We start from the raw sequence: 22,649 nt of genomic DNA on the forward strand, positions 1-22,649 counted from the left end.
CAAGGAGCTTTCACATAATCGCCCAACAGCCTATTAAAACTGTGAATGAAGATCACCAGACACAGAAGATGCCTCAAAGAAATGGTGTCTGCTTTGCACACACTCAATAAAGCTTGATAAACATTACTTTGCTGGTACAGAATTCTGATGTTAAAGTCTGTTAAAGCAAATAAAAAATTCTAATAAAAAAAACCCTCTGATTTATGAAAAAAAGACAATGTTGGGGTCAAAGTTAAAAATTTAAGATGAAAGTTGGATTAAAATCATAATTCTGAAAAAAGACATACTTTGGATATCATATTTCTGACATGAATAATAAACGTCAGAATACTTGGGTTAGGTAGACTTTCTGAGATTAGAGACAAAATTTTGAAAAAAAAAAAAGAAAGCAAAAATTATTATTTTGGAGCATTGTGCAATTTTCTACTATCAGATGTTCCGATATAGTGGCCAGGTGTTATTATTATTATTAGTTATTATGAATAATTAATAATTACTAGTAATGGTTTTAATTATTATTTATTATGTCCTGAAACCTAGGTAGAAATGCAAAATAATAATAATAAATACTATTTATTGAATAGAAAGATCAACTTCAGTTTTATTTTGAAAGTGTTCACAGGAAGCGCTCATTTCCGACGTCATACCGGAAAAGCCGGTTTGACGTGCAGCAGAGCGGCTCGGACGTTGTAGTTTCGATGAGCTCTCAGATTGCGGCTCTCCTGTTCTGACTGCAGCAGCTTCCGTCACTCATGTAGCCGAACATGGCCCCTGCCAGCCGGGCTGTTGCTGTGGTAGCGCTGTCGCTGCTCTACCTGTGCGGTGGGATCATCTCCACGGAGTTCTTCTCCACGCTCACGCTGTTCAACAACGAGCTCCACAAGCAGGGATGCAGTTCGCTATCCGAGTGGGAGGACTATGCTGCGGACTGCGGTAAACCGCCTCTCTATCGCTTTCTCGCTACAGTTTGCCACGTCCTTCTTGGTCCAACTGTCACCCGGTTAGCTTAGCAGCTAATAGGCTAACAACAACAGTGACAGCTCAGAGACGCTGACTAAAGTCACCTGCGGCTGGATAACACGTCGGTGTTAACGAGGCCGGGGAGTTTATACATGTAGAATAAAGAGTAGTTTACTTCTTATATTACGTTTGATTAACTCAGCACAATAATCATCTTTCTTAATTGCATTTTTTTTTTTAAATGACAATCTTGGTCTTTGGGGCGTTTAGCTGGTAATTGCAACCTTTAGGTTTGCTGTTTCACAAAGATTCGGCTTTAAGGACATTTTGTTCTTGGAAATTCAAACAGTAGAGATTTCCTACAAATCTAAGCACATCAGGAACTACATCAATTCAAATATAACCAAATAAAGCCTTTCTAAGAGATTTTTAAAGACAAATCTTTACATTTAACCACATAACCACTTAGAATACAGTTTTAGTAGAGTAGTTAGTAAGTGTGAAGTTATTGCAAATAAAAATATGAAAACAGAGGTGCACATTTGACTTCACACCCTTGATTTAATAGTTTGCAGAACTGTCTTTACACCATCGTCTGTAAGTGTTTAGGGATGAGTCTCTTCCAGCTTTGCAGATTTTTATATTTAGAAGCTAAATTGTGTAAACTCAATTTACTCAATTAGATTTAGATGTATTTTTTCCTTCATTCAAATTGAAGCTTTAAATTTAAAATAGAGCTTTTTCTCTTAGTTTCTCTATGATATATAAAATAGATTTTTAGTTTATGTTGTCTATCTTTATCTTCTTGTTGCATTCAGTTGTTATCTTGTTATCTTACAGTGAGACGGTTCAAACCCCAGTTTTCTATGCGGAGTTTGCATACTCTTCCTGGCTGTGCGTGGCTTTCTCCCACAGGCCAGAAACCTGGATAGGTCACTTTGCTCCTCTGTTTTTAGATGAGTGTATTTGCATGACCTTTTGGTGCATCCTGTCTATCCAATGGCAGCCACCCTCCTGCAAGCCTGAGCAGCATTAAATGGCTAAAGAAAATCGATAATGGTGGATATAATAGCTCCCAACAGATTCAACGTTATTTAAATAAAAACACTGCATTCTTATCAACACACGCCATTTGGTAAAAAACCCAACATATTCAGAGCAGTGATTAAGCCAATTATTGTACAAAACTATTAAACATTTTGCATTCAAGATAAAAAACACTGTTGTCTGTGAATATGTTTTAGCCAAAACTCATCAAGTGACCTAGTTGTAGCTTCACCGGGCTCAAATTTATTAAAGAAGTGTTATAAAGTAATGCTCTAGAATTTTAGACAGTAAAATATTTTTCTTATTTAAAAAAGGAATTGAATTTTTTTTATATATTTGTGTCTTTTAATGTATTTCTAATATTGCAAAAGAAAATAATTAAAAGAGATTAATTGTGAGAATAACTGATTAATCGATTACTAAAATAATCGGTAGTTGCAGCCCTAATTACTCAGTATTGTTTTTGATTAGTGGCTGTTCAGATTAATCGATTAATCCGATGAATCATCAGTATAATCGATTGATTGATTACTGAAATGATTGGTAGTTGAAGCTGTACTATTTTTAATTCATTTCCACTTTGAACATTCGGTGTGTAATGTCTAATTGAACATTTGTCTCTGCAGAGTCTTCTGTTTTGCAGTTCGAGGATCCAGACTGCCTGGAGGGAAGCAACCCGCCCTGCGAGTCGGTTTTCTCCCTCAACGCTGAAAAAATCCTGGTGAGCGCCACGCTGCACACTGATCAGATCTACCACTGCTTACTTTAAAAAAAATAAAAAGCGGATTAAATCCGGTATATACCACTTAAACTCAGAAAACTCTGAGCTTTTAGCTACTGCTGAGTTGTAGCTTTGAAATTTCCTTTTCTGTTTATTACTGATGACTCATTTGAAAGGCAATTGGAAATAACTCAGTTTAATTTAAACTGCGTCAGGCCTTCATTTATTAAGTTGAGCTTCTATTTTTAATAAACAAACTAAAAAATGTAGTGATGTCATCTGTTGATTTTAGATAGTTTTATGTTCGGGGGTGTGGTCCTTTGCACTGATAGCCACACCCTGGACTACAAGCCTACCTTGATTTTTTTTATGAACTTGAGACTATTCAAAGTCACCAGCGTCTGGATTTTGACATTTTATTTTATTATTCTAAAGAAATTAATGTTCATACAGCTAAAACATAGCAGATGTGGTTAGTTTTTTTCCAGATGGTTGTCTCTATTTGAAGCTGCAGAATAATAGCAGTAACAGTCAACACAATTGTGCATTTTAATGTGGTTGAAAAAAATTCAAAACTTTTAGAGCTGGAAAAAATACTTTAACTTAATTGAAAAACAATTTTGGGTGAAAAAAGCCTCCAAAAATTAAGCTTTTTTTTTTTTTTTAAAAGTGCTGAACATCTACTAGAAAATAAGATAAAAACATTACCTTACCAGGACTGCAACTAACGATTATTTTATTAATCAACTAATATGACGATTAATAGATTAATCAGATAAAATTGGCACATATTGCATATTTTTCATTTAACCACTTACGTTCATTTTATGCAATATTAGGAATACATAAAAATACAATATATATAATGCTGTTTTTTAAGTGAGAGAATAAACATTTTATTGCCCAAAATGCAATAACAGCATTCCTTTAGTGAAAATGTACGACTTATGAAACTCAGAAAAAAGTTAGATTTTTTGTCTTGCAGATTTTGTCTTGAGCTTTTGTAGCTCAGAAACATCCCAGTTTATGCTAGAAAATTTCCCAGTTTAATCTCAAAGTGTTTGGTGAATATTTTCTCTCCCTTTTTTCTCTATCTAGTAGAAAAGAAGAGCATGTTGTATTGTGAAATGTTTTTCTGCCGTGTCGTCCATTGCTCAACGTTTTCCTGAATAGGAAAAGTTCATTTTGTTTTTCTTTTGCTGTGAAGATGCCAGAAAAAGCCGACTGGAACAGCAGAAATGTATTTACGGTTAATCAGAGGCTCTTTAAAGGGTGTGAAATCATTTCTGTTTGTTTTTGTATCTTTAAATTTAAGGCCCAAAACAGGAAACTTTTATACATCCTTCTCGCACAGGAAACCCATACGCCGTTTTGCGTTTCTGCGCGATATCTTTATGTTTCTCTCGTTTCTTCTTCCTGTGTTGATGTAATCGATCTGTTTTTGATCTCCCCACAGAACCAGGCCAAGTTGTTTATAGAGCAAAAAAAAATCCCCTTCCCTGTAGACAACCAAAACACCAACGAGGAACTGGGTGAGTTGATGTCCACATTTAAGAGGCTTTTTAAAAACTTTTTTACCTCCACTTTTTTTCTTCCATCTGCAGCCATATGCTACGTTCTGATAGGAAACGGCCTTTATGACGAGGCCATTAAACATTTCTCCCTCTTACTTCAGGTGTGTGAGCATCTAACGTTAAATTCAGAACATGTAAAAGCATTTTATAATTCTCCAAACAGTGATATTCTTAAGAACATGCTTTGTTTTTGACGCAGAGCGACCCGGAGTTGGTCAGCGCCATCTACGGAAGAGGGATAGCTTACGGCAAGAAAAGCCTGCAGGTGAGTGACGCTTGCAAAATGCACAACATGTTTACAAGTTTTGTTTTACTGTGTTGCCTTGTTTAAAGCTTTTTATAGAGTTCCAGTCTGTAAAATTTCAGTTTCAGTTACGTTTTGAGTGTGAATTTGATGTATTTTTAGTTTTATAGTTCTGCAAAAACCAAAGCAGCTTTCTAAGAGTTTCATTTCTTAGGAAGGAATCAGAATATCAGCAGGTTATTGTTGTAACACTAAATCTAATCCCAAGAATTCTAGAAAAACTTTAATTGCACTAATCACAACTTCTTTACCTTGTGTGTGTTTTGTTGTTTGTATTATCTTTAAGCCAGCATTAGGATGACCTTACACAATTGTTTTCTTTATGAATTTAATACAGATAAAACCAGGAGTTTTGATAAAGTGAATAAAGAAGTGTTTTTCACGCCGTCTGAATTTAAATCAGACGAACCTTCTCCTGTTTTAGGTCTGTTAAGTTTACCAAAATTATTTCTATTTGCCAAATGCAGCAATCATCTATGAAGGTGTGTTTGGGCCATTGTAGGCAGAAAAAAGGAGTACATTTTTGGCAAAAAAAGTGGAAATTTTGAGATCAATCTTAGAATTTTTTTAGGAAAAACAAGGAAATTTTAGTCTGAAAAGTTGAATATTTCCTAGAAATTTTCTAGAAACAAATACGGAAATTTTTGAGCTCCTTGTAGAAAGAAACACAAAAAGTTTGATCCAATTATTCATTTCAAAGGAATGCTGCCAAGCACGGAGGAAATGGATGCAAACTTCAATAAATAAATCTAGAATTAAAACTGAACTGTGTCATTTTAAACATTTTAGTAAAACTGTAACTTTATCTTCCTGCCAGGACATAAAGAACGCAGACCTGGCGCTGTACGAGCTCAACCGGGTCATCGCGCTCGAGCCGAACTGGCCCGAAGTCTATGAGCAGAGAGCCGAGGTGAGGCCTAAACAGAGGTCAAAGGTCACGATGACAATAAAACAAACTGTTACTCCTATAAAAGATGATTTTCTTAAAGCATTTTTGCACATTGTTTTCAAAATAAAGCTGCACATACTCTATGCATGATTATATTATAACATTATATGTGCAGGTTCTGCCTCTTCTGTTTGCAGATATTGCTTTAAATGTGGAAAAATATAGATAAAAATAAAGTTTTTGCATACGCACTGCAAAAACACAAAATCTTACCAAGTATTTTTGTCTAGTTTCTAGTGTAAATATCTCAGTTCAGTTGAAATAATAATTAAAAAAAATTACAAGCAACTTATTACGAAGATATAGGAGCTTGTTTTAAGCCAATAATTTCTTAATATTGATTAAAAAGTTCTAGTTCAACTGTTTTTACACAAATGTTGTTATAAGGGAAGTAATCTGCCAGTGGAACTAGTACTTTTTCATAAATATCTATTATTGACATGAAACAAGCTCCTTTATATTGCTGAAAAGCTACTTTTAAATCAGGTTCAGGTGTAGTAATATATTTGCATTAGTAATAGACCATAAATCCTTGGTAAGGTTGAGTTTCTTTGCAGTGTATTTGATGCAGAAGCAGCTGGAATGCAGGTGATTTGGTAGTTCAATACTGTGAAACCTGATCTGCACCGCTCCCCATGTTTTTGAAGATGTTTTACCAACCGTTTCCTCTTTGCGCCACTTTCTGCAGCTTTGTTGCAATGAACCAGGAAATTAGTTTTTTAAAATGCAGTTTAACTTTGTATAAACTCATCCATCTGGCAGTTTTTCTGCTTTAAATTCTAATTTCTACTTTTTCTTGTATTACTTTTAAAGGGATTAGTCCTCCGTTCTGATATTTTTACACATTTATTGTTCAGATTTTGTCGCCTCTGGGTCGGATCAGCGAGGCTCTGAGTGACCTCACCAAAGCCATCCAGCTGCAGCCGTCAGCTCGCCTCTACAGGCACAGAGGAACTCTGCTCTTTATTTCTGAGGTCTGACCGGCAAAAGTAACACATCTGCATGTTTGTGCTCCTGTTTTCACATGTGGACGATTCACATTTTTCATGCTCTGTCCAGGATTACGTTGCAGCCATGGAGGACTTCCAGAGCTCCTTAGAGCTGAAGAAGAATCAGCCCATCGCCATGCTCTATAAGGGCCTCACCTTTTTTCACAGAGGAATGCTGAAGGTAGGCTCATCCCAGATGCTTTCCGTAAGAGCACATGTGCCAAACTCGAGGCCCGGGGGCCAAATCCGGCCCGCCATTTATGTGGCCCTCTAGATTCTAGACTAAACTAATAAAAGTAGATTTTATCTGTTTACTGCCGAATTATATCAATTCCCTCCAGATTCTTGAGAATTATTGTGGAAATTCACACAAAATCAACAAATCCCTGCACTTTTTTCACTAACACATAATTGGGAGTTTATTCCAGATTTTTCTCAAAAATTGTCAAAAACTTTCTTACTTGTACTAAACAGCTGCTTCAGCTTTAATTGATGTCAGATTATAGTCCATGATCTATGCAGTGAGTAATGAAAAGTTGCAGTTACCATCATAAATAAGTGCAAATGTTGCAAATATTTCCAAGTTAGTACCACAAACACTTTTTATTACAAAAAATCCCCAAAACAACCATGAAATCCTGGAGGGACTGAAAAGATGGTCAGTATAGTTAAATTTTAAGAATTCATTATTTTTAACAGTGTAGCAGGGTTTTATTAACACATTTAGGCACAACCAGCCCTGTAGGAGCATTTATGGTCTTGATTTGGCCAAAATAAAAATGAGTTTGATACCGCTGAACAGGAGGAATAGATTTGGACCAATAATCTGTCCCTTCTGAGTCTGTGTTATCTAATTTAACAAACCAAAATGTCACATAAGTTGCTTTTAAGCACATAGTTTCCAATATCCCACTGCTGGAAAGATAAATTATATATTAAAAAAGACAGCAGGATATAAAAAAACCAAAAAAAACAAAGTCAGAAGTAAATAAATTTAACGTTTCTGTTAATTTAACAAATTGTTTATTTAACAAATCTGTCTAAACATAGACAGAACAAAGAGAGAAGATCTATTTTTACTTTTAAGATAATAATAAAATATTATTTGATATCAAGGTATAGTACCGTATTATTATCGACATAATGTTGGAGACCAAAGCACCAGAGTTTTATCATCCAGATTTTAAAAAGAAGTAGCAATAGAGAGAGAAGAAAGAAACAATAAATCATGGAAACTGGAAATATTTTAGTTTTAATTTATCATGTGATTAATTGATTTATTACTTATTGTGACAGGCCTAGCTGATATTTGTAAACAGTGCTACTGTCTTGCTAGGTCCCTCTTTAAAAGGAGATTTTAGATCTGAATGAGTTTTTTTTTTTATCTGGTTAAATAAATGTTCTTATTAATGTAGAATGTACAAAAGAATCACTTTTATCTCCCTCTGTCATTTTTCTACTCTGTACTTTGCCTTTAATTATTGAATTACTGTACAAAGACACAGCAGCTTAGGGAATATCATGCTCTGCCATTACTGTAACATCATTCTTGCATGAAACATTTTTTCATACAAAATTTAACCAGCTGCTGCTTTGTTGAAGGTCCACTCACATCGGCATGCTGGATGCTTGAAACTAAAAGCAAAGCTGTTGGCTTGACCTGCTTTGTCATTAATTCACCTCATATTGATCAGAAAGCAGGTTGGGTTTATTAAAAGATTTTAAATTTATTTTCCAAGTTTCTACTTTTGCCTTAAAAACAAAAAAAGAAAGTCAAAAGCAGCGTACCTCATCCTGACCCTTCAGAACACTGTTAATCCACACCGGTGCACAATTCAAAGATATCACAGCAAATAATGTTTGACAAAATTCCCTTAATTTCCTCACCCAGGTAATGCATGTATATGAAACCTTTATTTAATTGTGTGTGTCTCATTGAGATTAAAAATCTCTTTTTTTACAAAAGTTGGTCATTTATTAATCAAAACTACACTTTTTTCAATATGCTAAAATAAATTGAAACATAGGAAACCACGTGACGACAGTTTTATCTAAGCAAACCTCCAGAGCACTTTCAGTCTTGCTTCGTGATTCAGAAGTGTTGCTTTAAACTTCTTGCTGTTTTCAGAAATCACACAAATATGGCCTGAAGGCATTTTTGTCTCGCCTTCAGTCGTGATCATGCAACAGTTGTTTGATGAGAGTTGCCTCTGTGTATTGTCACCACAGCTTGGTGCTGTAATTTGCAGATTGTTTGCAACTTTGAGGGTAAAGGTTGTTCCACGTCCTGTCTGGTTGTGTGCTAAACCACGAAGTTACCATAAAATATTTTTGTCTGTACACTTTCAATGCTGCACAGTCTCTGGAAAACCTATTGAATTGTAGAGTCTCATATAATGTCCTCTCTGTGATCATGCCTTTAGATTTGGGGTCTGAAACTTCCAAATTGTACTCAGCATTTGGACTAAAGTGGTGGACTAAGAACACAGCCTTGAGGTACACCAGAGCTGAGACTGATGGTGGAGAATTTGTGACTTAAATTAAAACGTTAGGGATTTATTTCACTAATAAATTGTTCTAATTTATGTTAATGTTCATGGCATAATGGATGAACATTTCTGTGACAATGTGCTGAAGGTGGAATATTGGAAAGGGCAGGAGCTTCTTAAAGATACAGAGGCCCGATTTCAAGGCGTCAGATGCTAAGTCAATTTTATAAAGTCATGTTTAATACATAGAGCATTTTTACAACATTGGAAGGTAATATAATTACTTGATTGCACTATAAAATGGCACAGTGTGCCTGGAAATGACATAATATGGCTACTTTAATTAGCTAAATTGGTGGACCAGGGACACAGCCTTGGGGGACACCAAGGCAAAGAATTATGGGGGAGGATTTGTGTCTTAAATGGAAACTTTGGGGATTAATTTTAACAATAAATTGTCCTTTTCTGAGCAGCTGATGCTTTTTATTTTACAAAAATGCTTTAATTCAAGCTAAATCTTTTCAATTTTTCATTAAGAAATCTTTCTGCAAATAAATAGAGTTGTGTTATGGGTATGTGACGATTTCTGCTTTTAAAACATGAAAAACCTTGATTAGATACTGTTTATTGGTAGTAATATTGACCTTTTGATTTCAGTTTGAGTCTATTGCCTGTTTACACAGATTAGACAGTAATTTGTAACTTTGTATGTATATATGTATACATATATATATATATGTGTGTATACACATCTTTGTGGCTTTTATCACTTCAGCTAAACTGCGACTGAACCGTTTCCTGGGGAAGCCCTGTGAAGCACCTACTGGCAGCTAAGCCTTAACCACAAATAACAACAACGCCACTACTGGTGCTTTAAACACCAGTCCACTGTTATCGCAACAGGAAGTTCCCTGTGGATGGTTTTATCTTTTCAAACTGCAGCTGTGGCGATTGCAGAGAATGTGTCCTCTATCTGATGACCCTGTTCTCTTCATGGACGCATCAAACACTCTGAAATTGATTTATGGACCAAGTTCACAGTCTGTAAATTATTGAATGGTGCAGTATTTGGCAAGTAGCAGCATGCAGCAGAAGGCAGAGATGATTGTGCTAATTTCAACGCCTCCTGTTCAGCCAGCGTTGATCTACTGACACACTATTGCCAGCACAAACTGTTTGTTTCTTCCACAGGGTAAATTCACAGAAAATGGAAGATTTTGTTTCATTTATTTATTTTAAACAGTTTTTTAGACAAGAAAACAAGCAATCAGTAGGACAAAACAAAACATGCACACACGTAACCAAGAACCAAGATGATTCAACTTTGAGTCCACCATTATGTCCTTTCAGTTTGGCTGTTGTCATAATAAAATGTCTCAGTTAGGGATGCAAATAATTGCTCAACATACTATTAATTGTCGATTAATGGTTTAATAAATTAAAATTAGTTGCAAAGTTAGTGTAGTTTGGCCTCCATCCAGCAGAGGGCGCTGCTGGCCATCCCTAAGCGGAGCCGTTGAGATATTTTATTAAAATTAAACTTTGCTCCAGTTGCACTAGAAACTGGACCAAAAGTACTAGGTGAGATTGTGTGTTTTGCAGTGCAGTTCGAGTGTTTCCTCATGGTGTGTGTTGTTTTTTCTTCGTCAGGAAGCCATCGATTCATTCAAAGAGGCTTTGAAGTTGAAGTCTGACTTCATAGATGCGTATAAAAGCCTCGGACAGGCTTACAGGTCTCCTTTTTTTTCTTTTAAAGAAACTCATTCCACTTTTCCACTTTGCTATGATGAAAACCAGCGTTGCTTCTCCTTTTTTCCTCTCCCTTCAGAGAACTGGGAGATTTTGAATCAGCAATGGAGAGTTTCCAGAAGGCCCTCATGCTGAACCAGAACCACATCCAGTCTCTGCAGCTCCGAGGCATGATGTTGTACCACCACGGCTCTCTGCAGGAGGCCATCGGGAACTTCAAGGTTTAGAAACACTCGCCGCTTTACGCCGCACCACGGTCAGCAGAGTGAACCTAACTTTGTGTTTGTTTTCCCACAGAGATGCCTCCATTTGGAGCCCTACAACGAGGTGTGTCAGTATATGAAAGGGTTGAGTCACGTGGCCATGGGTCAGTTCTATGAGGGCATCAAAGCTCAGACTAAAGTCATGCTGAACGACCCCCTGCTGGGACAAAAGGCCAGCTCCGAATACCTCAAAGTGAAATACCTCCGAGGTGAGTGGGCCTGCGCTTTCACACACACACTGAAGTAAAAACAGTGACTGTTTTGTAACACCAACACCTCTGAGGGTCAGAGTTGTATAAGTTGGAAATTTCTCAGTATAAACTGCAAGACTGGAGTAAAGGAAGACAGATCAACCTAAAAACCGAGATTTCAGTTCAGGTAAAGTGAACCCTGGTGCAGTTTGAAAGCATATGTGAACCCCAAGTGGACTGGATACCGCTCCAAAAGCAGGAAGCGAACTGTAGCGCAGTGCATTCTGGGTAAACACAACCAAAACAAATGCGTTAGGACTACAGGGAGAAATGGCTTGTAGTTTATTACCAAAGACAAGAGAGAAATCTTACAACCACCAAAATCTGACTCTCTCTTCTTCAGAGGTGTTGTGTCGTTTCCTTCAGTAGTTCTTGGTGCAGCGCCACCACTGGTCAGGAAGGGAACATAACTTTCCAATTAGTTTTTTTTTTTTTTGACAGTCATGAAATGTAACAAATATTCCAATTCTGGTCCCCAATCGAGTGTACCGCCAGACCATCAGGTGTGGAAACACACCTTACAATACCCATACCTTAACTGTTGACAAATGTAAAATAAATGTAGTTGAAAGTTGGAATGGCCATTCATTGCATCGTTTATCATGAAAACTGTATCCGTACAGCAATCAGAGTCATTGTCCTGGTGCCAAAAAGAAGCCTAACAGAATCTATGTTTTCTTCCAGTTGGCATTTGAATTTTGAGCAAATCTTCAAAACGTCGCAAAATTACACATGATTGTAATAAATAAAAAACAGAGGTTGCAAAATACCTTGGAATTAGCTTTTCAGAAACATTGAGTTCTTCCCTCCAAACTGGAGGTTTGGACTTTGAAATTTTTCTAAATTTTGTGCCTCTGGTAAGGCATAGACCCAATAGTGGGTGGGAGAAACTTATTCTACAGGTGTGTTTCCACTTTAGCTCATTAACTCTTTTTCAAAACATTCTCTCTTATTATTCTGATATTTAACAGACTTAGTAATCCTGACTGATCTAAAAGTTAAAGTTTCATCTAAATTTAAATCCAACAGTGAGAAATGTAAAGTTATATCTGGTCTTAACTGCAGTTCATTGAGCTGTTTTGTTTTTTGTTTTTCCTCCAGAGTATTCCCGTTACCTGCATTCCCACCTGGATATCCCTGTAGCGGAGTACAACGTGGACCAGGACTTACCGGGAAATTTTAAGAACCACTGGGCCAAAAACCTGCCGTTTTTAATAGAGGAGTATGAGGAACAGCCCGGCCTGCAGCCACATATAAAGTAAGTGTGACGCATTCATGACAGCAGATACGACTGCAATTAACAACTATTTTAGTAATCAATTATTCTGTCGATTAATCGATTAAACATATTTGGAATATTCTGCAGATTTTTCACTTAACCTCTTAAGTTTTTATGCAATATTAGAAACACATTAAAAGAGGAAAATGAACAAATAATTCAGTTCATTTTTAGATGAGAGAATAAACATTTTGTTGCCTAAAATGCAATCGCTTAGCATTCAATTAGTGAATTTGAACCAGGTGAAGCTAAAACTGTATGAGTTTTATTTTTTATTGTTTTGTTTAAATTAAATGTAGTTTAATTATTGGTTACCCTTGTCTAGGTTATTTCTAATCTATTTAATTAGTTGTCATTTAAGGAACTCTCCAATATTTATCTTGAAAATTGGAAAAATAACAAGAATCCTCTTCATTGCTAAGATTGTGAGCACAAAGAATTTGAGTTTGGTTCCAAGCGCTCACAGTGTACAGACATTAATTATAATTACATGAAGTTCAGAAATAAAGTAGTCAATAAAAGGAACAGTATGTACATGTGCATGGTCCAAATTGGAAAAAGAACTTCAGAAATCCTGATTAAAGTTGATTAGGGTCATTTTGAACCGTACAAAAACATGCTCTGATGGTTTTAATCCACCATCATTTTCTCAAGTTACTTCATGCTCACGTTAATCAACTGAAGCTTGACATTTACTAGACTTCCTGAAAACCTTATTTTAAACATCATGAAGCGACTTCATCCGTCGTGTCTTTGATCCTCAGAGACGTTCTGCCTCAGAACTTCGACAGCTACAGCACCGAAGTCCAGAAGCTGATCTGCACGGCCGACCATCTGGGCTCGCTGATGCAGTACGACACGCCTGGGTTCCTACCAAACAAAAGAATACACAGAGGTACCGACGATTCCGCCCTAAAGTCACAGATCAAGCATTAGAAAAGCGATAAAGTAAGAAGCGTTTCTTTTCGTTTTGTTTTCAAAGCGATGGGGTTAGCGACGCTGGAGGTGATGCAGGCGATGCACCGGACGTGGAGCAGCTCCAAAGTGCGAGTTAACGGAAAGACCCGGCAAATGCAGTGGAGAGACATGTTTGACATAGCCGTCAAATGGAGGAGGTCAGAAAAAAAAACCTCATTCACCTTATGGGTTTGTCTGATATTTCTAGGAAACTAAGAGAGAAAACATTTTCATTTCTTAATGCTTAGACTATAGTAAAGGCTGTAGAAAATCTGTAAATCTGTAAATTATTTAAGCAATGCACTTAGGTGTTTTGTGTAAAAGACAAAAAGATAAAACTAAAGAGATGAAAGGAATAAATGACCATTTTATTGAGATTAACATCAACTTCTATTCTGTTGCTCCTCAAATTGTTTGAGTAACTGCAAGACTTTTGCAATAATCTGCATGAGAAATAATTCTTTTTACTTTTTCAAATTCTTTTATGCTAAGAATTTAGATTTTTATGAGTTACAAAGTCAAACTTTTTTGACTTTTGAAACTCCAAAATGTGTAATTTGTTTTCTTAAAAATTTCTGAAATTGATCTTAGAATTTGAGTTCTTTAAAATTTTATGGATTTTAACTTTCTTTTTTTCCTAGAAAAATTGTGAGATTATTTTCAAAATGTGATTTTATTTTTTCTTGGAAGTTTTTGACTTTTGGGGCTCAGAAATTGTAATTTTCTCTAGAAATTTCTCAGTTTATTCTCAAAATCTCTGAGGTTTTTTGGCAGAAATGTGCTACGTTTTTTTTATCTACAATTGCCATAATTTGCCATCTTAGATTTTAAGCTTTTTTTTTTCACTTTTACTGATACTTGAAATATATTTACCTGAAAGATGTTACCATTGATATGCTCTCATCCTGCCATATTGCTTTAAGAGCTTGTCCCCCGGGAGCAAGCTCTTAAACGCCACATTAATTAGTAAATCTCTTATTATTGTGCTGCTAAGCAAATAGAAATAATTTTGGTGATTCTAACTGGCATAAAACCAGAGAATTTTGTTCTGATTTAACCTCAAACAATGAGAAAAAAAATGTGAATGTGTCTTTTTTTAGTGTATGTAAACTTCGGGTTTCAACTGGATGGTTTTATTTTTGTATTTCACAGAAATCTTACTTTTTACTGTGACGTATTCCTGAGTCAGTGCACTAATCAGGTTTTTCCTGTTCCTGCAGGATCGCAGATCCGGACCAGCCGGTTCTGTGGTTGGATCAGATGCCAGCCAGGAGCCTCAGTCGAGGCTTCAACAATCACATCAATCTCATCAGGTCGCAACGTGGACAAATTTCACCTTCACAGAAACTTTAAAGTCCTTTAATCTGAAGTTTTCTCTGTTTCCTTTCTCCTCAGGGGTCAGATTATAAATATTAGATACCTGGCCTACTTTGACAACATCCTAGAGTTTATTAAAGACAGAATATTAGTGTACCATGGGTAAATTACACCAAACGTCCTTTCAATTTTGTTCACAAACTATTTGTATGTAAGACCATTGTAGAAAAAAAGGAGTAAATTCCTGCCAAAAGTTCAGAAATTTTCTAGAAAAATCAAAGTATTAAAGTTCTGAGAAAAAAAAACGTTGACATTTTTAGGTTCATCTCAGGAATTTTCCAGAAACCCCCCCAAAAATGTGAAAATTTGGGGGGGGGGAATGATGCCAACAAGCAAAATTCAGGACTTTTGAAACTCAGAAGGTATCCAGAAGCCTTTTTCATTTTTAAAAGTCAGAAATTTCCTAATTTATTTTCCAGAAAATTGTCAATTTTTTGAGCTCTGAAATTTCTATGTTTATATATATATATATATATATATATATATATATATATATATAAAATTCTCTAATTTCTGAGTTTCTTTGAGCAAAGTTTTGACTTTTTAAGCTCAGAAATTTCCATGTTTTTTGTAGAGAATTTATGAGATTAATCTCAACACTTGGCAGAAATTGACTTTTTTTCTACCTACAATGGCCTTATTTGCAGTTGTAACAAAGACAGTTCCTTCTTTTTATTAAAAAGTTGTTATTTTGTCCATCTTCACCAGGGCGTACAACCCAAGAGGCCTCCTGGAGGTCCGCCAAGCACTTGAAAATGTTAATAAAGTAGAAGATTTACTGCCAATAATGAAGGTAAGAAGGAATCAGTCGATTAATGTTTTATGAGATTAAAATTAGGTCCAATCGATTAACTAAAAACGTCCACTTAGACCTGCTTTTAATGTTGTAGTTTGGCCGCCATCCAGCAGATGGCGCCGCTAGTCATAATGAAGCACAGTCTTAATAGACAGAAACAAAGATGGCGTAGCTATACTGTAGTAGAACGGAAAAGAAACAGTCCAAACAGAGTCTGGTTAGGGGTTAAAAATCGCTTCATGCGGTTCTTTTTAGAAATATAAACACTTAGTAAGCTCTTTGAGTTATCAAAAACTAACGATTTGCTATGAAAGGGAGGATAATACGGCAGAAAAGCGGCCGGGATGGAGAATAATTGTAACATGATGGGGAAAAAACATGGCGCCGATATGTACGGTTGATTTTGAGGGCTGTTGTGAGGAGAATCACTTATTAGAGTGAAGTTTTAACATTTCTTCAAGAGCAACAGACGGTATTACTGTATGAATATCTCTCTGTATATCGGAAATCAAGTTTTTCACATATTTTTCGTTATATTTTATAGTAGGTTTAAAATATGAGAACTACAAGTTTTTGTTTAGTCAGTCAGTATTTAACACAGCTGACAAAATGTTAAAATGTAATGATTTTTTATTTCAGCATATTATGGAAAGGCAGTCGGCTCTGATGTTTTTGAGAAAATGGCTGCTTATCAAAAAATTGTTACTCGATCGATAAGATCAATGAACTTTAGATTAATCGATCACTTGCATCAGTAGTCAGATAGTTGATGGTAAAATGTGGTTGTAATGTGACTGTTTGAGCAGTGAAATTCCAGGATTGTTGGTTGTGTGTTTATTTCGTGAAGCAGTTTAACAGTAAAACCAGAGATGGATTCACTGTGAACTCCAAGGTGCCGAGTGTGAAGGATCCTGGGAAGGAGTACGACGGCTTCACCATCACCATCACCGGGGACAGGTAACACCTGACGGAGTCGGACGGTCTCAAGGCCTTAAAACACATTTTTCTGTCCAGTGAGATTTTACATTTGCTTCATTTTTTTACAGCAGAATGAACATTTGCACTAAAATTGGGAAACATGAAATCTGTTTCAGTTTTAACCACTAGGTGTCACTGCTTCCCACAAACGGCAGTCTGTAATAACTGAAGTAAATATTATACACTCAGCTGAACTATGTAAGTCCAAGAGCACCAAATAAATGTTTTTCTGTGGTTTTAGACTACAGAAATAAAAATAATTTTGTTCTACGCCGACTTGTTTTCTTTAGGTTTGTTACAGTGGTTTATGTTTATTATTTAGGTAGTTTTCATTCTGCCTGAGCAGAAAAATTAAGATTAAGAAACGTTATTTGATCCTGATTGGTGCAGGACAGTAATAAGCTGACCTAATTGTCTATCCATCCGTTCATCCATCCATCTGTTTTTTCTTCCGTCCATCCAACTATCTGTTTTTTCAGGGGGTTTTTCACTCACTCACTCATTCGCTCGCTCGTTTTTTGTTTTTTTTTACAGCCTCCATATTTCAGTCCTGGCCATTGTAGAAATATTTGCCTTAAGTTCTTAGTTCAAACTATTTAAACCTAAAAACTTAACCCAGAAACCAGGGTTATATATATTCTTATATAACCCTGGAAATATAAGATCATAGAAGTATTAAGTCATGTTTGTATGAATTTGAAGTTTCCTGTTGGCTTATGTTCCTTTTCTATTCGTTCTGTTAGGGTGGGGAACATGTTGTTCTCTGTAGAAACCCAGACGACAGAGGAGCGGACGCAGCAGTACCAGTCAGAGATCGAGAACATCTACAAAGACCTGACAGTCAAAGGGAAGGCGCTGATGCTGTCCACCGAGCTGGGGGTGAGATTTACCACCAAACGCTTTTCTCTAAAAACGAAACAAATACGCAGTCAATTTTACAGACAGCAGGAGAAAGTAAAAATGTTTTCCGACATGTGGATGTTTAACAAACACGTCCTTAATCTGGACGCTTGCAGAAAGCATCACACTTCTTTCTGTTTTTTTTTTCAGGACGCAGATGCAGTGTGCAACCTGATCCTCTCTCTGATTTATTACTTCTGCAACCTCATGCCTCTATCCAGAGGATCCAGGTGAGTTTCAGTCAAATACATTAAAATCTGCATTTGTTGAAAAGCAAAACGTGGTATCAGTTATCGGCTGATGTTTTTGTCGTCAGTGTGGTGGCGTATTCGGTGGTGATGGGGGCGCTGATGGCCAGTGGGAAGGAGGTCATCGGTAGAATCCCAAAAGGAAAGGTAAACGTCACAGCAAATAAATAAAGCCAGAAATTTACACACAAAGTATTTAATTATCTATTGATTTATTTCAAACAGACAAAAAGAAAAAACACAAACAAACAATCATTCCCATTGATATATATCATTTGTTGGAAAAGTATGGAGGAATTTTTCTGCCGTAATCCAAGAGCACACATTTCTATTTTGAAAGCAGGACTTCATGTCTTTCTTCTCAAAACTTGTAGTGCTTGTACTCAAAACTTCTCCTTGCGCTCACACTCAGTCTCTGTTCGGACTCTCCGCTCGCGTTTGGAAACGCCTTTTGGCACAGTCGCCTGGCAACCTCTCAGCCAATAGAATGAAAGTGTTGTACTGGGTGCGTTTGTTTCCTTCTAATGGGTGCTCCTGTGTGGCTACTATCGATTGTAGCAACCTGCGCCACCCACTGGATGTAGGGAGAAACAACAACGTCAGCGTTCTGCTCTGTAGCTCACTAAACATCCTCCAGCAGTTTGCTACTGACCACTAACAGCCTTCTGATCTCAGGCAGGAGTTTGTTCACCCAATCAACTCTCTACATCCAGTGGGTGGCGCAGGTTGCTACAATCAATAGTAGCCACAGTCAATCTTAAATCCAGAGAGATGGATAGTTTTTTTGTTCAATCATTAGAAATTGATCCTTAATTTCTTTTTTTCTGCCTTTATTTGATTCAGTTGGTAGATTTTGAAGCCATGACAGCGCCAAGTCCAGAAAGTTTCAGTAAAACAGCAAAGAGCTGGATGAATCTAAAAAGGTACGATTAGAAAACGATCGCTTTCGTTTGTTTTTCTGAAAGTCCAGTGCGACTCTAACTCTTCCTGTTCCCAGTTTACCCAGTTGGTACCGAAGTCTTCCGTCTGTAGCAGAGACCTTTCCGTCCATCAGAACGATGATCGAGGTCCTCAACACAGACTCATCTTCACATTGTCCAAAGAAGTCTTAAAACATCTTCCAACGCTCAGAGAAATCTGTCAAATAAAGTCTTAACAACGGAGCTTCTGCACAATAACAGTAAAGGGATAAACTTCTATATCCCAAACAAAACAGGACTGAAAAGATCCAAAAATATTCTAAATTCATACCAAAAAGTGAACCATGACCTCATTTTTGGAATATTCTCAGTCTTACCCTTATAAGTATTTGTTTACCATCACTCTTTGCTTCATATTTATTATAACTTGACATATGACGTGCTTCAAAATGAGCGACAGTCTTTGTAAAACATATTAGTTGCCACTTAATAATGAACACAAAGATAGTTAAAGTTGATAGTTAAAAGTTCTGCTCTGGTTTGGATCTTATAGTTTATTAAATAAGTACTGCTGCCAGATAGTAGTTTTATTTGTTTTTACCTCAATATCAAGCTTTAAACAGATCTTTCAGTTTTCACTGCAAAAGTACAAAATTTTGTCAAGCATTTTTGGTCTAATTTGTAGCGAACCATCTTAGTTCACCTGAAATAATAATAATAAAAAAACTAACTTACAAGTATCTTTTCAGCAAGATATAGAAGCTTGTTTTAATTAAATAATTGCCTAATATTGATGGAAAAGTTCTAGTTTCACTGGCGCCGTTACCTAGCAACGCCAGCCAAGCCCAGCCCGTCACCTAGCAACCGAGTCCTAGTTCCACTGGCAGATCATTTCACTTTTAACATGGGAAAATGTCTTGTTTTAAGTGAAATAATCTGCCAATGAAACTGGAACTTTGTCAACAATATTAATGAGTTATTGACTTAAAACAAGCTCCTCCTTATGAGTTAGTTTTGTCTTATTTCAGGTGTTTTAAGATATTTGAACTTGAAAAGAGACCAAAACATATTTGGTAAGATGTTGTATTTGTGGTTTTGTTTGGGATGTAGAAGTGATTTTGTCCGCCTTTGCTCTTCCTCTGCTTCGTTGGCCTGAAGCACCCAAAGCACAAAACCCATCCGCATGAGGAACCCTCTGAACTAAACCTCATTTTAAAATGCCTCAACTGTAAAATAGGTGCTAGAAATATTTTAGGTTTAGGGCAGCATCTAAAAAAACAAAATGGAAAAAAAACAGTTTTGTTTGACAGTGCAGACTGTAATTGGCGCTTTAAAATCTTCCTTGTGGACACAATCAAGTCGATCAGCAGAGAAGAGTTCGGAGGATTAAAAAAAATTTGGAACAACTTTCAGGGCTACTGAATTTTCCTTGGGATACTTGAAGCAGTCTTTTTATTTTTATTTTTCTCAGCACTTACAATCACTTTTTAAAAATGTTCTGTTTTTATGCATCACTCGGAGATGTTGGAGGACTAGATAAAAATGTATTTGTAATCTTAAATCTGCTTCTGATAGCTAATATATAAATGTTTAACTCAATCAGATGTGTTCCCTAAATTTTTATGGGCTTATTTAGATAATTTAATACAATGTGTATTTTTACTAAAAATAATCTGCTGTTTAATCAGAAGAGTATTCTTATTCTGATAATTTTATACAAAATAATAGATGGATTAATCTGCATTCAGAGTAGTTATATAATTTATAAGTTTTTTTCTCTCAGTATAACGAGATTCAAACTCTTAAAAATTAGTTTCTCATTAAAACATGAAGTCTCATATCTCATATCAAGAAAGTATCATTTTAATGAAATGCACATTTAAATGAGTTTCTAACAGGTTTTTCTTTATAGCGAGTTTCTCAGTCTGACGAGATAAAAATGTATTTCTCGTTGAAACGGAAAGTTTAATATGTTATAACAAGTTTTTTGTCTTAAGTTTCTTGTAAGGAAATGCAAAACTCGTAAAAACCAAGAGTTTCTTGTTGGAATGGGACGTTTCATATCGTGCTATAACAAGATGCAAAATTTGTTGACATTAGTTTTAACTGGAGTTTCTCATCATAATGTGATGTAAAACTTGTAAACACAAGAAAGTTTCTTGTTTTAACGAGATACTGCTCCTGAATTTATTTCCAAACTCTGACTGTTAAACATTTCCATACTTTTCCATTTAAATTTGGCATTTATTTTAAAGTTTATGTCCTCTAACATCTCTGACTGCTTGATCTTTAACATCTAATCTCAACTATGGCAAGAAGGCTAAATTTATATTTTCCTTTACAGTAATTTCCCAATTCTTAATTTTTAGGTTTAGAGAAGATTTTGTTTTATAATCCCTGAGAATCTTGATCAGATTTTTATTTTGAATTTTGGAGGAAAAGATTGAGATGGTTTGAAAGAAATAAAGAAAGCAGAAATATGACTTAATTGTCTCCAAAATGAGATGTTTTGGACTATCCTCCCAATCATATAAAAGCATGTCTGAAGCCGTAATGCTGTGTACGCCACCGTTACCCGACTTAAAGCACAAGGAAGCCGTTCTCTGAAACTTTCCTGTGATTATTGAAGCCTTAAATAATAAATTTGTGAAAACTGAAAGTCAATATAATCCTGCAGTACTAACATCATCACCCTGCTTTGTTTAAAAGATCTTATTAATTTATTTGTTGCATTACATACAGTCAGAAACTTCTCCTTTTCCTCTAATTTTCTGTTTGTGCTTTCTGGTTGTAATCATTTCCTGTTTCCTGGACATCTAGTAATTAACTGCTTCAGTGGGATTTAGAGTTAGAGGGGAGAAAATCTTTCAATATTACTTCCTAAAACTTGAAGGGATGAGTTTTTCTTATTGAATGAATGTTAAACAGTCAATAAAACTGGGCTGGAATTTCACTTGTCTCTGATTATTTTTGTTTTTGTAGTCATGAAAACTGAGAAATAGTTTCTCATTTAGAAAAAAAATATTTTTAATTGCAAATCTGTAAAAATAAAAAAAATTTTATTATGGGGGAAACATCTGAAGTTAACTGCAATATTAAAATTTCTACACGTCTACAACAAGCACCCAACATTTCATTATTATAGCAATATATCTTACATACAGTAAGTACAGTAAAATAGGTTGTTTATATACTTTCTTGAGTACCATTCCAGTGAATGACTTGAGTGAGAGTTTCAGGTAAATGTGGGTTAGGCAATTTGACATTTTGGAGAAAAATAATTGTTTTATATAAACACTGCAATTTAAAATAAATTCTAAAATGTTTTGGTGCTAGGATGAGGTGGGATCTTTTTTGGCCATGTTGAAACTTTTATTTCTCAAAATTACAAACACTTTTTGCATTACATGATCAACAAACAATGTGGAGAATCATGGTATGTCATATTTTTTAATAACTTATTGGATTAGCAAATTTATTCATGCATGATTTTAATTGCGTTTGTTATTTAGTGAAAACACAACAATTGCTAAAGTTAGTTTTTTCTACATTAGCGGAATATTGGCAAAGTTTTGCACACATTTGTGATGGAAACGCTACTGCAATACCTTCAAGAGAAGCAACCTAGCCTGATTGAAAGAAATTGGCACACAACTGAAAAATTGCACCCACTTTGTCTAGATTATTAGTATTTTTATAATCATTGACTTCAGACACAAGCTAATCTACCTATGGAGTTAGAAGACCCAGCTAAATTCCATCCATCGATCCATTTTCTTGCACCCTTGTCTCTAGTGGGATCTGCAGGGGTGCTGGTCCTCATCTCCAGCGAGACATTTCAGGTGAGACGCGGTGTACACCCTGGACAGGTCACCAGTCTGTTGCAGCCTAGCAAAAT

General features: G+C 35.8%; 1 protein-coding gene across 3 annotated transcripts; it reads left to right on the top strand.

Moving 5' to 3' along the window:
• The first annotated feature begins 680 nt into the window (after positions 1 to 680).
• ttc13 (tetratricopeptide repeat domain 13) lies at positions 681 to 22,627 on the top strand. Of its 3 annotated transcripts, none has more exons than XM_005803431.2 (23): positions 683 to 933; positions 2,634 to 2,728; positions 4,185 to 4,260; positions 4,333 to 4,403; positions 4,502 to 4,567; positions 5,424 to 5,516; positions 6,413 to 6,529; positions 6,615 to 6,725; positions 10,684 to 10,766; positions 10,862 to 11,003; positions 11,080 to 11,254; positions 12,398 to 12,554; positions 13,340 to 13,470; positions 13,558 to 13,690; positions 14,753 to 14,845; positions 14,928 to 15,011; positions 15,618 to 15,702; positions 16,553 to 16,662; positions 17,427 to 17,562; positions 17,734 to 17,813; positions 17,900 to 17,978; positions 18,675 to 18,754; positions 18,829 to 19,530. In XM_005803431.2, exons 1-23 carry the CDS (start codon positions 765 to 767, stop codon positions 18,941 to 18,943), a joined length of 2,481 nt encoding a protein of 826 aa, XP_005803488.1. In that variant the 5' UTR covers positions 683 to 764; the 3' UTR covers positions 18,944 to 19,530. The 3 variants fall into 3 exon arrangements, with proteins under 3 accessions (XP_023203334.1, XP_005803488.1, XP_023203333.1); XM_023347565.1 differs by having other exon boundaries at positions 16,556 to 16,662; XM_023347566.1 differs by lacking the exons at positions 18,675 to 18,754; positions 18,829 to 19,530 and adding an exon at positions 22,547 to 22,627 and having other exon boundaries at positions 681 to 933.
• The last annotated feature ends 22 nt before the right edge of the window (positions 22,628 to 22,649 follow it).

This window comes from Xiphophorus maculatus, chromosome 15 (assembly GCF_002775205.1).
Source record: "Xiphophorus maculatus strain JP 163 A chromosome 15, X_maculatus-5.0-male, whole genome shotgun sequence".
Lineage (NCBI taxonomy): Eukaryota > Metazoa > Chordata > Actinopteri > Cyprinodontiformes > Poeciliidae > Xiphophorus > Xiphophorus maculatus.

Coding starts and splice junctions, on each gene's coding strand:
- ttc13 (XM_005803431.2), top strand. CDS start 765: ATGGCCCCTGCCAGCCGGGCTGTTGCTGTGGTAGCGCTGTCGCTGCTC. Junction 6,530..6,614: donor CTCTGCTCTTTATTTCTGAG/GTCTGACCGGCA, acceptor TGCTCTGTCCAG/GATTACGTTGCAGCCATGGA. Junction 14,846..14,927: donor AATCACATCAATCTCATCAG/GTCGCAACGTGG, acceptor CTTTCTCCTCAG/GGGTCAGATTATAAATATTA.